At 45.2% G+C, this 15,000-nt stretch overlaps 2 protein-coding genes across 2 annotated transcripts in view; one reads left to right on the top strand and one right to left on the bottom strand.

Annotated features, from left to right (window-relative positions):
- Positions 1–15,000, bottom strand: part of LOC311227627 (calmodulin-regulated spectrin-associated protein 2-like) — a gene marked incomplete at its 5' end in the record, with an annotated part of 129,061 nt that overhangs the window by 79,613 nt on the left and 34,448 nt on the right. The gene's annotated exons all lie outside the window — the stretch shown is intronic.
- Positions 7,834–12,061, top strand: LOC311227028 (kelch-like protein 10; the record flags this gene model as incomplete). The annotated part of the gene is made up of 6 exons (XM_084312535.1): positions 7,834–8,196; positions 8,347–8,354; positions 8,539–9,007; positions 9,226–9,375; positions 9,548–9,762; positions 12,049–12,061. 6 exons carry the CDS (start codon positions 7,834–7,836, stop codon positions 12,059–12,061), a joined length of 1,218 nt encoding a protein of 405 aa, XP_084168661.1.

Below are 15,000 nucleotides of genomic sequence, written 5' to 3'. Positions count from 1 at the left end.
TGGAGTAAAACAGAGAGACCTATGTTCTCTCTGGACAGACCAGGTGGTCAAGAAGGGGACGAGCATCACTAATCAACCCCTCCACGCTCTGTCTCTGCGGTTTTCACTGTTGCCTTCTGGCCGCCGTTATGACGTCCCACCAAGTAAGACCAACAACCGCTACGCCAAATCTTTTGTCCCCTCGGCTATCAGACTTTGAAAACACAGACAGTAGTCATTTTAAGTAGCCTTTTGCACTTGGTTGTCTGTTTTTACTTTTACTTTGCTGGATTGTGTATCACATGGAGTGTTTCTCTTTTTTTTTCTTTTTTTTGTCGTGTTGTCGTTGAGATGTTTTGTTGTTTGTTTGTCTTTGTTGCTCGTTGGTGAAGCTGCAAATATGAATTGCCCCACGCGGGATCAATAAAGTTGTCTGAATCTGAATCGGAATCTGAATCCTCTCCTCTCCCCTCCTGTCATCTCCTCTCCTCTCCTATCCTCTCCCCTCATCTCCTCTCCTCTCCTATCCTCTCCCCTCCGTAGCGGCGATTGCGCTCGTCACCAATGCAAGAGGCTGTGGTCTCGACTCCCGGAGTCAGCATTGCCCTGCGGCTTGGGCTGATCGTCATACTAACTCGTTTGGCTTAGGTAGCGGGAGGGAAGTCGATGGGGTGGGAATCTGGCTTGTGGACAGCGACGCCTACAGGTCAGGTCTGGGGGCGCCTGCTCAGCGAAAGGCAGGGAGTGGTGAAGGCAGCGTGACCTCCCACGCGTTACGCTTCACCAATGAGAGTCCTCGCTGCCAGGTGAAAAGAGAGCCGCTGGCTGTCTCCGCATGTGTCGGAGGAAGCATGTGGTAGACTTCAGGGTTCCCTTGTACCGACCAGTAGGGGGAACATGCGCACAACAACCAGGTAGGGGAGGGGGGGAATTGGCATAACGACTAAATTGGGATGGGGAGAAAAGCATAGAAAATCAGGCGGAGAAAAAGAGGATACAAAAAAAAAGTATCTATTGTAAACCCTGTGCAATATTCATATATATTTGGATATTTTAAATCTGTCTGAAGTGAATAGTTAGTATCACAGCGCCACAGTGGGGCAGTGGTTAACACTGGTTAACACTGTTGCCTCGCAGCAAGAAGGTCCTGGGTTCGATTCCCACTTGGGGACCAGGTTGCCGGGTACCCAAGTGGGGTATCTCCCGGGCCTTTCTGTGTGGAGTTTGCATGCCCCCCCCCCCCCCCCCCCCGTGCTCGCAAGGGTTTCCCCTCCAGAAAAAGAGATAAACCCAATGGAAAAACATGCAGAACAGATCTGCAATGCTCTTGTGTCCCTGGTCGAAGACGGACAGGAGCACTTGGATTGGTCCCCCGGGTCTGCTCCTGGCTGCCCTGGGGGCGGGGGGACAACAGGATGGGTGAAGCGCAGAGAGGACATTTAATCGGCGACCCCAAAAAATGCATGCGTGTGTGTGTTCCTATGTGTGTCGCCCATCTCGCATGTGTGTGTTCGCTGCATGACAATGTAGCAATGTGTGCTGCAAATAAAGACATGAAGATGGAACCGCTTCATGCACTGATTGAATAAATAACTATTTGCACTATTACCAGTATGGTATTGTTTAATAGAAAAGACAGAAGTTTACTGTGACCTAAACTATTTAATACTTTTGTCCAACAAAAACAACAACAATAATAATAGCCTAATAATAATATGATGATCATGATGATGATGATGACAACGAAGAAGAAGAAAGTGATTTTCATAGTTTCTTCTTTTTCATCATCATCATCACCATCACCACCACCCACTGGCGTCAGCAGCCTCCCTCTGTTTATCCCTGTGTCTGCTATAGAGCCGGGTGCTCATTTACATTTACATTTTACATTTAGTCATTTAGCTGAAACGCTTTTATCCAAAGCGACTTACAAGTTCTGTACGACAAGCCATCAGGAAGGGCACAACTCTATCAGCTGAGCAACAATGTTCATCAAAGTGTTGAGTGCTACAGTGTAGGTTAGTTTATTAGGACTAAGTGCATGACAGTACGGTTAGTTAGGGTTAGATATTTTCTTTTTTTTAATCATTTATAATTTTTTTAAATTCAGATAATGGTTGAAGAAGTGCGTCTTTAGTCGACGGCGAAAGATTGGACGTGATTCGGCTGTCCTGCTCAGTGTCCACAGCAGAGTTACAAGTGGTGCCGTGACATGATGCTGTGATCAGTGCTTTCAGCCCAAAACTGTGGAACACTCTCCAGCAGGGCATTAGGACAGCACACTGTAAGGGCAGACTCGGTTGGCACTGCTCAAAACGTACCTTTTTAAAATAGCTTTTAAATGAATTATTATCTTTATTTGATTGTCTTATTTTTCTTTATTTCTATTATTTTTACTTAAATATTTTATTATCATTGTTATCATTGTTTTATGTATTTTTTTTTTCTAATTTTTTTTGTTATTTTTTAATGTCTTATTTTAGTGTTATTACATGTTTTCTGTTTACTATCTAATGTTGCTATTTTATTATTTTAACTATAAAAAAATTCGGTCTTTATTATTATTTAATTTGTAATTATTTTATTGTCTTATGTTATTGTCTTACTGTTTGTCTTATTTAGCTATTTTTACTATCTTATCTAGTTGTTTTATTAACGGTTTTATAATTTTAATGTCTTATAATTTCCATCCTTATGGAGTGATTGTAATTTTTTATTTTTTTGTATCCTTTTGTTTTGTTTTTTTGTGAAAATCGCTTTGAGCTGCAATCTGTATGAATGGTGCTATATAAATAACGTTATTATTATTTTACATTTATTTTAACTTAAATTAAAAATATATATTTTAAGACTTCTAAAGAATGTAATGTTTTTAGACATAATATCTATATTATTCAAATGGGAGCTAAATATATTATACTTTATTATTATATTACATTATATTATAATATATAACATATATTATATCATATTATTCAAATGGAACTGAAATATGTTCTGTTGTGATGTCACAGTATGATGTCACAGTATGATGTCATAATCAAACATTCTAGAACAGGGTTCTCACTCACACCAAGCCCTGGCAGCACATCACCCCCACCCTCATCCACCTCCACTGGGTCCCAGTCAAGTTCCGCATCACCTTCAAACTCCTGCTCCTCACCTACAAGTCCCTCCATGCCCTCGCCCCCCGATACCTGTCTGATCTCCTCCACCAGCACACTCCATCCCAGAACCTACTATCCTCTGATCTAGGTCTCCTCTCCATCCCCCGCACCAGGTTACGGACTTTCGGGGACAGAGCCTTCAGTGTGGCGTCCCCTACCCTCTGGAACTCTCTCCCCCCTGAAATCCGCAACACCCCAACCCTGGACACCTTCAAAACTGCTCTAAAAACACACCTCTTCACCAAGGCTTTTCCCCATCAGTTAGTTTAGATTAGATTAGGTCCATTATCCATTATCCCTTACCTTCCCTCATCCCCTTTTTCCCCCCTATTTCCCTAGCCCTATTTTTTTTCCTGATTGTGAAGCGACCTTGGGTTCTATGAAAGGCACTATATAAATTTGATGATCAACATTTGACCCACATTAGATGAATGGTATAACGCTGCCCACGGAATTATAAAAGCCCCCTAGCCCATCCGGTCAACATCAGATGATGTGTAGTAACTTCTAGAAGTACGTCTAGTTGGAATTTTTTATATCGCGCTGATTGCCATAAAACTGTATTGCATCATCAATATAATGCATTTGGGGCTATAGATCACGTTCTGGAGAAAGCTGCAGAAAGAGATGAAAACATACTTATACATTAGACCATACTTTACTATGAATATGTGAATGAAAAAGTTTAACGTTGCTACACAATGAACAATACATATAGGACTTTGAATGGGCCCTAATAATGGCAATGTAGCAATAGAATTTAAAAAGTTATAGCCCTGCAAAGAAGGGGACTTTCTCTATAGACAAATAGAGCCGGCAACCTACGGTTGATAATGAATTTAACCCATGGCAGCCAAAGTGTTAACATTTGTGTATTTACTGTTGTGATGTCACAGTATGATGTCATAATCAAACATTCTAGAACATTTGTGTATCTGTTCAACAATTCTCTCAGAAGATCTCACTTGTTGTGTCCGGCTACTTGTCTGTAAGCTTGAATATACTGTAGATACAATTTAAAAATCCCCACATGGAAAAGAAAACAATGTTCTGTACAATCCTTAATGAACTGCGTCTGGAGGGAAGGTTCTGTGATGTGGTTATAAAAGTCAACAGCACTGAGTTTAACGCCCACAAGCCAATCCTGTGTTGCTGCAGCGACTATTTCAGGTACGTTTAGCTTGGTTCAGGTTAACTTGGTTCAGGTTAGCTTGGTTAGTAAAAAGATACTATACTGTACGTCTACTGTAAAAAGATACTATACTGTAAGTCTAATGTAAAAAGATACTATACTGTACGTCTACTAGGGCTGTACCGAATGCTTCGAAGATTCGATCATAATGTTGACATTCGAATTCTAAATCAACATTCGAATTTTTTATAAAAAATAAAAAAAAATATATTTTGAATGTTGATACTATACTGTACGTCTACTAGGGATGTACCGAATGCTTCGAAGCTTCGATCATAATATTGACATTCGAATTCTAAATCAACATTAAAAAAAAAAAAAAAAAATTGTATAAGGTATGTCTATTCAATCTGTTTAAACCAACAGGGTTTTTCTTCACAGTTTATAAAAAATTTTTTTTACAGACATTCAAAGCTTCATTTGAATACTTCAATAGAAGCTTTGAATGTTAAAAAATGACATTCGAGGACTTCCGGTTTTGAGATGGGTGGATAGGAGACCACTGAAAGAGCTCCCGGTCAAATAACTCGAGAAAGGGAAGTAAAACCGTCTAAAACAGAATAAAAGGTGAAAATTCAAAGATATAGGAGAAAAGGAAGGATGTGCACGAGAAAAAGTGAGAGAAATAAGACCCCAGAAGACGTACAAACACCGGAGGAAAAATCTAACCTCGAGGAAATGACAGAAGAAATGGCTCAGGCGAGCGTAATATATTATATATTATAATATAATGTAATATAATAATAAAGTATAATATATTTAGCTCCCATTTGACCTGTGTCCATACTTAATGTAGATTACAAGATGTATACATCAATAATATCCAAAAGATTTGAGACATTTATGACAGATATAATAGACGAAGACCAGACTGGATTCATTAAAGGAAGGCAGACACAGGATAACATAAGGAAGACAGTGCAGATAGTAGAGGAGATACAAAAGGAAGGAGGAAGTGCAGTATTAGTTAGCCTAGATGCAGAAAAAGCCTTCGATAGTGTAAGCTGGTTATTTCTATATAAAGTATTAGAGAGATTTGGATTAGACAAAAACGCTATGAAAACAATTAGGGCATTATATCAAGAACCGACGGCTAGGATTAAGGTGAATGGTAATTAAACTAGAGAGAGCTACCAGACAGGGTTGTTGTCTTTCGCCGACGCGCTTCGATGTATTCATCGAACCACTGGCCCAACTAATTAGACAGACCAAAGACATCAAAGGGGTGGAGATAAGGGGGACGGAACATAAATTGGGATTATTCGCAGATGACGTGATAGTATATATGAGACAACCAGACACAAGCTTCCCGACACTGATGGATCTGCTGACAGAATATGGATATTACTCAGGGTATAGACTTAATGTGACGAAGACACAGACATTAGCACTGAACTACACACCAACGATAGAGATCAAAGAAAAATACAAAATCAAATGGGACATGGACAGGATCAAGTACCTAGGGGTGAACATCACAAGAGGGGGGGAGGGGCTATACGATGCAAACTATACACAGATAAATCAGAAAATCAAGAGAGATCTAGAAAGATGGACGGTGATGTCCCTAGATTTCAGTTCAAGGATCGAAATCATTAAGATGAACATATTACCAAGGTTACTATACCTATTTCAATCCCTACCTATATTAATACCACAAAAACAATTTAGGGAATGGGATAGACAGATATCAAGATTCATTTGGGGGGGGAAAAGGCCAAGGATCAGATATGTGACTACAATTACCAAAGGAGAAAGGAGGGATGGCAGTACCCAGTTTAGAAAGCTATTACTATGCAGCACAGCTTAGAACAGTAGCATGCTGGTGCAATGTGAACTATGAGGCCAAATGGAAAGATATAGAAACCAAAAGAGAGGGATTCAAAGTGCAGGCACTGATAGGAGATAGGGAGCTGTTCAGAAGACAGGAACAACTACTAGATCCAATTACCAGATTCACTATAAACATATGGAACACAATAGTAAAGAAATACAAGCTAGAAAAAGAATCTAAGATACTGAGATGGATAGCACACAACAACAAATTCAGACCAGGGATAGAAGATCATGGGTTCAAGAGGTGGGAACGGGGGGGTATAACAGCAATGTGCACGATGACGGAAGGAGGGGAGATGCAGACTCTACAAAAATTGAAAGAAAGATACGGACTAGAGAATAGGGACCACTTTAGATATTTACAGATTAGGGACTACTATAACAAGGAAATAAAGCAAGATAGAGACAAAGAACAGAATGGGGTAATTAAGATAATGGTAAAGTCATACGAAGGACGGAAGGGGAGGGTGATATCAGCACTATATCAGGCAATAATGGACAGTAAGGGAAATACAACATTGTATGTGAAGGAAAAGTGGGAAAGAGAGTTGGAAATAGAGATAACAGAGGAGGAATGGTATGACACATGTAAGACACAACAAACAACCACAGGATCAAGGATATGGAGGGAGTTTGGGTGGAAAAATATAATTAGATACTTTATAACACCAGAAATACAGGGCAATTACACACCAGCAAAGAAAACATGTTGGAGGGAGTGTGGACAGGAAGGGGCGAACCATACACACATATTCTGGGGATGTCAGAAGATAAGGCACTACTGGGAAGAGATAGGAGGGATAATAAATGAAATAATAGGATACGAAATACCCCAGGGAGGCCAAGTGTTGTATTTGGGGAATCTGTCACAGGAAGGAATCCAAGGGGAAGACAAGTATTTGATTAAGATATTGATAGTGGCAGCCAAGAAAGCTTTAACTAAACTGTGGTACAAGGTAGAAGTGCCGACAAAGGATCAATGGATAGAGTTGGTAGAGGGGATACAGGAAATGGAGAGAATCACACATCTGCTGAGGCTGCAAGAAGAAAAGTTTGAATGGAAATGGCGAAAATGGGAAGAATACAGGAGGGGAACTAACGACATCACAGAGGTTTGAAAAGGATACAAGGAAATGAATAAAAATGTAAATAAATAATGCAAATGTAGAAGGGACCGAAGGACCCATGTCACACTTTTTCTTTACTCATTTTTTGTTTTAATTTATGTACTGTGTATTGTCTATGAATGTTGTCTATGTATGTTGTTGAAAAAATGAAAATAAAAATGTAAGTTTAAAAAAAAAAGAAAAAATGACATTCGGTACAGCCCTAACATCTACTGTAAAAAGATACTATACTGTACGTAGACTGTAAAAAGATACTATACTGTACATCTACTGTAAAAAGATACTATACTGTACTTCTACTGTAAAAATATACTATACTGCACTTCTACTGTGAAAATATATTATACTTCTACTGTGCTAAGAAGACCCTATACTTCTACAGTGAAAATATATTACTACACAGAGTAGTGTAGTATGTTGCTTACTGTTTACTCCTCCGATATCTCTATACTCTGCATCCCACAGAACCCTCTTCACTCGCTGGAGCGACTCAGAGAAAGCAGTCTACACTATCCCTGGGGTGTCCGCGGCTATGATGCAGCTCATCATAGAGTACGCCTACACACGCTTTGTGCCGGTGACAGCAGAGAACGTGGAAGAGCTTATGGTGGCTGCAGACCAGCTTCTCATCACTGGCATAGTAGGAGCGTGCTCTGACTTCCTAGAAGGCCAGCTGTCTCTGGAAAATTGTGTCGGCATCTGGAGGTTCGCGGACATCTACTGCTGCCCTGACCTGGGGCGCAAGGCCTATCTCTTCATTGTGTGTCACTTTGAGGAGATGTTGCGTGTCTCACAGGAGTTTGTGGAGCTGTCCCTGCAGCAACTGGTGGACATCATCGAGAGGGATGACCTGAACGTGAAGAACGAGGAGACGGTGTTCGAGGCCATCCTCCGTTGGATCGACCACTCCTGTGAGGAGCGTAAAACACACATCCCTTTGCTGCTGCCCAAGGTAACTAATTGTATTACTGTGCATTGCATTAAAACAACACTAGGTTCCCTAGTACAGTGGTTCTCAAATATTTGGGTCCAAACAGTTCCCTAGCAATTCCAGTGAAACCGTCTACAACCGCTGTCCAAGTTGTACCCGCTGTCTGCTTGTCTCTTCCCAGGTTCGCATGGGCTTGATGAGGCCTGACTACTTCCTGAACAACGTCCAGAACAACCCCGTGGTGAGGGACAGCCAGGAATGCAGGGCCCTCATCCTCAGCGCCCTGAAACCCTCTGGCTCCGACAGGCTCCGAAACACCCTGACGCGTCCACGCCTGCCCCAGGAGGTCCTATTGGCCATCGGAGGCTGGAGTGGCGGCAGGGTGACCAGGGGCATGGAGGCTTACGATATCCGAGCCGGGGGATGGATGGACGTGAGCGGTGAGGCGGAGAGTCCCCGGGCCTTCCACGGCACTGCTTATCTCCACGGTCTGGTCTACTGCATCGGCGGCTGGGACAGCGCAGAGTGTCACAGCAGTGTGCACAGGTTCAACCCCATCACTCGTAGCTGGCTGCAGGCGGCTCCCATGCACTCACGCCGCTCTGATGTCAGCGTGGTCGTGTTGGACGGCTGTATCTACGCCATGGGAGGGTACGACGGACACGTGGACCTGAACACCGCCGAGTGCTACGAGCCTGAAACCAACCAGTGGACACTGATCTCACCCATGCTGAAGCACAGGAGCACAGCTGGGGCAGCAGCCCTCCAGGGCAAGGTGGGTGGAACTGAGGGACACACGTGTGGTAGATGAACCCAAGGAACACTCACATTAAAAACTAAGCGATTGGTATCATTCAGAATCATAAATCATAAATGTCTTTATTGCCAAGTAAGCTTGCACATACAAGGAATTTGTCTTGGTCCTTTGGTGCATCAACATTAACAATAAAATGGAATATATAAACTAAATTAGAATATTCTTTCTTATTACAGGTTTACATCTGTGGTGGCTTCAACAGGGCGGAGTGTCTGCTCACAGCTGAGTGCTACAGCCCAGACACTAACCAGTGGACTCTGATTGCCCCCATGAGCAGCATGCGTAGTGGAGTGGGAGTCGCTGCGTACGGTGGTCAAGTCTATGTGGTAGGTGCACATGGAGACAAATGCTTTATACTAGATATTTTTATAGATATGTATCATTTGACTTGCAATGCTGTTGTGATGCCCTCATTTCCCTAAGTTGATTAATAACGTGTCTGCCTGCCTGTCTACCTGAGACACACTAAAACATTCCTCTCATGTGTCCTGTCCTCAGGTTGGAGGGTTTGACGGTGAAAACGACCTGTGTAGCGCGGAGGCCTACAGCCCCTTGACTGACTCCTGGCGCGCCCTGCCCACCATGCTCACTCCCCGCAGCTACGTTGGCATCGGAGTGCTGGACGACCTGCTCTTCGTGGTCGGAGGCTTCAATGGTGTCAATGGCTTGAACGACATCTCCAACGTGGAGCGCTACGACCAGAGCAGCGACAGGTGGACTAGAGTCAAGGACATGAAGATCCACCGCAGTGCCCTAAGCTGCTGCATAATGCATGGCCTGCCTAATATGAGCCAGTACGCCGCTCCCCGTGGCGCCCTGCAGTGACCCCTGGAGGAGGAGGAGGAGGAGGAGGAGGAGGAGGAGGAGGAGGAGGAGGAGGAGGCAGCGGGGGGATCCATCTAAGAACCGTAAACATTTATTAGACCAGTCCAAAAGAAATCCTAATAAATGAATAAATTACTATCAGCCAAAGGTGGTGACGTTTCTTTCTTCTAGTAATTCCGACAATATCTGTTTTTGGTTTGTGTAATGCACATAATATGGGCACTTTTATCCATATGGTTGAGCCTGTTAGGAATTGCACCTCCAACCCAAGCAGATTGCAGATCACTCTCTCTATATGGAAGCTACCATCTCTCCTCACTGATACTGGACACCTGACAAACACACACACACACACACAGACACACATACATACATGCAAGCACATGGTACAGTAAGACAACGATTACATAGTAAACATCAATATACATATACACATAAGGGTAATGGTAAAGAAATAACGAGTGGCAAGTTTTCCCACATAAGCAGAGCCGTGGATAAAACCTGTTTTTCGAACGTGGTTATCGGCTGTGGGTGGCGTGCGTGATGTACAGCTTTACTCTAACAGAGTGTGTACTTCATCTGGCGCGCCATGCACCCGGTGCCACGGCTCTGTTTTCTTTTGGCGTCGTATCAGGGGTGAGGTGGTGAGGGGGTGGGTGAAATTCCCCGGTTAGCCCCCCCCCCCCCAAATATGATTTTGTTTACAAAATGTGTGTTGATTCACTATATTTTGGGGATGTGGTGTAAACCCTCAGCTACTGCTGGGGTTGTGCTCTTGTTTAGGGAGTGGTGCAGTTTTCTTTGAAAATTGTTTTGGTCGCTATTATGTATGTCTTAGCAAGGCCTGTAGCTAGCACTTGATCGAGGCTTATGTCTTCTCTCATCGTAAAAGACGGCGTTCTTCTTGCAGTAGCAAGAGTGAGCTTTGCCTTTTTTATTGTATGAAGGGGGTTGTGTGTGTTCATGTTCTACGTTAAGTAAACATGGCTTTGAGTCCACAACTGGGTTGAGTGTTAGGCCCTGTCCACACGAGCGTTTGGATTTAATATAACCGAAGTTTGAAAAAAATAAAACTCCGTCCACACAGGTAAACACAGGTGAACAACCGTGTATAACTGCGTACCCACGGCACCAGCAACCGTTACATGTAGTACAATGCCAAAACAGTAGGCGGCGATGTTGTTCAGACATGAAGGCCATTTCAACCAATCAGAAAAGGCTGAACGCTCACTAAACTTCCTGTTTAGAAACACAGCTGGACCGTATTGATCATTTTGCCAACGGAACATATATTTTCAGCAAAGAAAGAAACTGCAATAAACAAACGGATACATTCACTGTGTGTTCTGCCTCTCATTTTGTTGATGAAACAAAACCATCAGCAACACAATTTACCACCAAGAGCGGATAGTTTAGTCTCACAAAAGACCGCCGGTGTTGTTAGCTACATGCTAATGTGAATGGCTATATCCATGTATAGTATATAGCTTAAATGCTAACGTAATGTGGTAACGTTACCAATATGAAATGGATGTAAACGTTATTTAACACATTGCAGAATGGGTACAATACAATACGGCTCAATACAAACAATTGTTAAGGGGATGCAGTCTGGACTGGGTTCCTTATAACAATAACTTGACAACACATGAGTTTAGTTTAGCTGCAGCTACATGTTTTCTCTGAGCGTCAGGTCAGGAATGCGACAACAGACATCAGTCGATCACAACACTCTTCAACACAGACGATACGTTTTGAACAAAAGTTTGTTACAATCATTTTCATATAACGCTACTTGGGACAGCTCTGCTGTAAACACTGGTGTAGCTGGCTCTGCTATAATCTCTCTACCCCGCGGTCTGCCGTGAACATGGGAAATAATTGCGACAGCTCTGCTGTAAACACTGGGAATAACCTCGGTTGCTACGCCCACACGCAACTGCAAAACCGCAAAACTTCACCCTGGGCACCGGTTTCAAAGACCGCGGTTGCAGTGTAGCAAATCCCCGGTTGTGTGTGGCCGAACAGTGCAACTGCGCACATACAATCATGGTTATATTAAAACCAGTGCTCGTGTGGATGGGGCCTTAGCCTGCAGAAGTTTTACATATATAGCTATTGTACCAAGGTCCTTGGGCACTCTCTTTGGTCTGTTGTTTTTGTCTTTACTTTAGGGTAAAGGTGTAAGAATGCAGGTGGCAAGTTCGCACATAAGCCTGAGCCGTGTATAAAGGCAGTTTTTTGCACAAACGAGGTTATCGTCTGTGGCTGGCGTGCGGTATGTAAAGCTGTTACCCTAACAGGTATATGCGATTTCATGTGGCGCGCTACGACTGGTGTCATGGCGCTGCTTGTTGTTGCATCGTATCAGGGGTGAGGGGTCATAAGGGGTGGGCTGATAAACCCCTCCCCCTTTACTGATTGGCCAGGAGGTTGGGCCTCCTGCCTGTCAATCTCCCTGTTGGCTGAGGGGTCAGCGCATCACAGGGAGGGGGAAGGGTTCCCTGGTTCCACGCCATATTAGGATGGGTGGGTCATGGGATTTCCGCTCGGCCATGGAATACGTCACTGGGCGCGTTTTTCCTATTGGCCATGAGACATCCGTGAGTTTTCAGGCTCTGTGCTGCAGACCGCTGTCATTGTCAAGGTTGGATGATGCGATGCATTCGAAAGCTGTTTGTTTTCTGCTCTGCTCTCTATTAAAGTGTGTATTGGGCCGTTGGTCACTTGGCCCAATTATTACATATATCCTTTTGGGGGTTGTCTCCCCGGCACGCCGGCTGGCCCCGCAGTGTTGTGGGGGGGTAGCCTCTTAGGAGTGCTTCAGGGCGGTGTGCCAAGGGGGGAAGGGCCTGCTCTTGGTTTGGGCCCTGTCCGATACGCTGGCGATGTGGGGGGTGATGTCACCAGTGATGTCACGTCTGGTGGGGTCTCGATGCTGCGGCCTCGTTGGCCTCACCAGGCCCCCTGAAAAATTTTCATTTTTTCAGGGGGTCCTAGCCGTTAGGTTGTCCTAGGGCTGGGACATCCTCCCCGCTCCGCTGCTGCAGCCTTGCCACAGGGTTGGGTTCTTGACCTTCGGCCCCGTGATGTTGGGGGCTGTGACAGGGTTTTTTTGGATTCCCGTCCGTTCCCTGGTGGCATGTGGGATGCGCGCCCGAGTGGTCGCAGGTCCTTCTGAACGAAGGTAGGTCCCACGGTCTGCTCACCCTGTGCGTTGAGGTGTTAAACCCTCTTCGCACAGTCGGATCCGATTCCCTCCCGTCCTCCACTAGGGGGGTCCGGGGGCTCTGGTCCTCCCCGGTTCTGATGGTTGTGGGGGGCCTCAGCGGGTACATTTGTCGGGCTTCTCGCTCTGCTCAGCTCCTGTGTTCCAATAGAGCAGAGCGTGAAGCTATGCGATATATAACGTACGGTTATCCTATAACCATAGTTATATGAGTATAGCGAGCGCTCTGCTCTGACTCACTGAGGACCCCGTGGTCTTCGCCTTCTGTGGTGAAAGATTTGGGAAGGAGCTGGTAAGGCGGAGGTAATAGGTGTGTGCATGTGAAATTTTTTATTCATTATTAGAGTGGATAAGGGGATAAGTTCCAATAGAGCAGAGCGCTCGCTATACTCATGATATAACTATGGTTATAGGATAACCGTACGTTATGAATGGACTGCATTTATATAGCGCTTTTATCCAAAGTACTTTATAACTTATGCCTCACATTATTCACCCAATCACTCACGTAAACACACACCGACAGCAGAGGTGACCATGCAAGGTGCACACCTGCTCATCAGGAGCAGTTAGTTGGTAAGGGTCTTGCTCAAGGACACTTGTCTTTGACACGCAATTACCAGACGAACACTACTCTGCCTCCTGATCCACTGTCGCCCCATGAAGTAATTGAAGTCTCTCAGGTAGAGTGTGAGTGTGTGTGTGTGTGTGTGTGTGTGTGTGTGTGTGAGTGTGTGTGTGTGTGTGTGTGTGTGTGTTTGTCTGTGTGTGTGTGTGTGTGTGTGTGTGTGTGTGTGTGTGTGTGTGTGTGTGTGTGTGTGTGTGTGTGTGTGTGTGTGTGTGTGTGTGTGTGTGGGGGGGGGGTTCTCAGCACCAGACGTGCCTTGACTCGCTCTGATGCCCCACCCTCTATAGTAGTATACTGCAGTAAAGCAAGTCACGTCTTTCTGTCTACCTCTCCTCTCCTCCTCTCCTCCCCTCTCCTCCTCTTCTCTACTCCTCTCCTCCTCTCCCTCCTCTCCTCCTCTTCTCTCCCTCCTCCTCTCCCTCCTCTCCTCTTCTCTCCCTCCTCCTCTTCTTTCCCTCCTCTCCCTCCTCTCCTCCTCTCCTCTCCCTCCTCCTCTCCCTCCTCCTTTTCTCTCCTCTCCTCGCCGCCTCACACTCCTACCCTCCTTATTCCTCCTCTTCTCTCCCTCCTCCTCTTCTCTCCCTTCTCCTCTTCTCTCCCTCCTCTCCTCCTCTCCTCCTCTTCTCTCCCTCCTCTCCATCCTCTCCTCCTCTCCTCTCCTCTCCCTCCTCCTCTCCCTCCTCCTCTCCTCTCCATCCTCTCCTCTCCCTCCTCCTCTCCTCTCCTCTCCTCTCCTCTCCTCTCCTCTCCTCTCCCTCCTCTCTCCTCTCCCCCCTCTCCTCCTCTCCCTCCTCTCCTCTCCTCTCCTCTCCCTCCTCCTCCTCTCCCTCCCCCTCCTCTCCTCCTCTTCCCTCCTCTCCTCTCCTCCTCTCCTCTCCTCGCCGCCTCACACTCCTACCCTCCTCATTCCTCCTCATTAAGCTCCCCCCAACCCTCTTTTTAATCTCTCTCTCTCCCATTCTCTGCCTTCATCTCCTCCCCTCTCCTCTCCTCTGCTTCTCCTCCACTCCTCTCAGTCTCATCTGCCTTCTCTCCTCTCCTCTCCTCCTCTTTCCTCTCCTCCTCTCCCCCTCTCCTCTCCCCCTCTCCTCTCCCCTCTCCCTCTCCCCTCTCCCTCGCTCCTCCCTCGTGGCACCGGGTCAGGCAGCAGAGCGCCTCAGCTCTTCCCTTCTCTCACTCCTTTCCACTCGTCCTCTCATGTCTTTTCACTCACTCCCCCTTTCCACTCGTCTCCTGCTCTACTTCCCCTGTTTCTGCTGGAACCACCAC

This window comes from Notolepis coatsorum, assembly GCF_963971535.1.
Source record: "Notolepis coatsorum genome assembly, chromosome: 4".
Taxonomy (NCBI): Eukaryota; Metazoa; Chordata; class Actinopteri; order Aulopiformes; family Paralepididae; genus Notolepis; species Notolepis coatsorum.
This window is presented reverse-complemented; position numbering and strand designations above follow the sequence as displayed.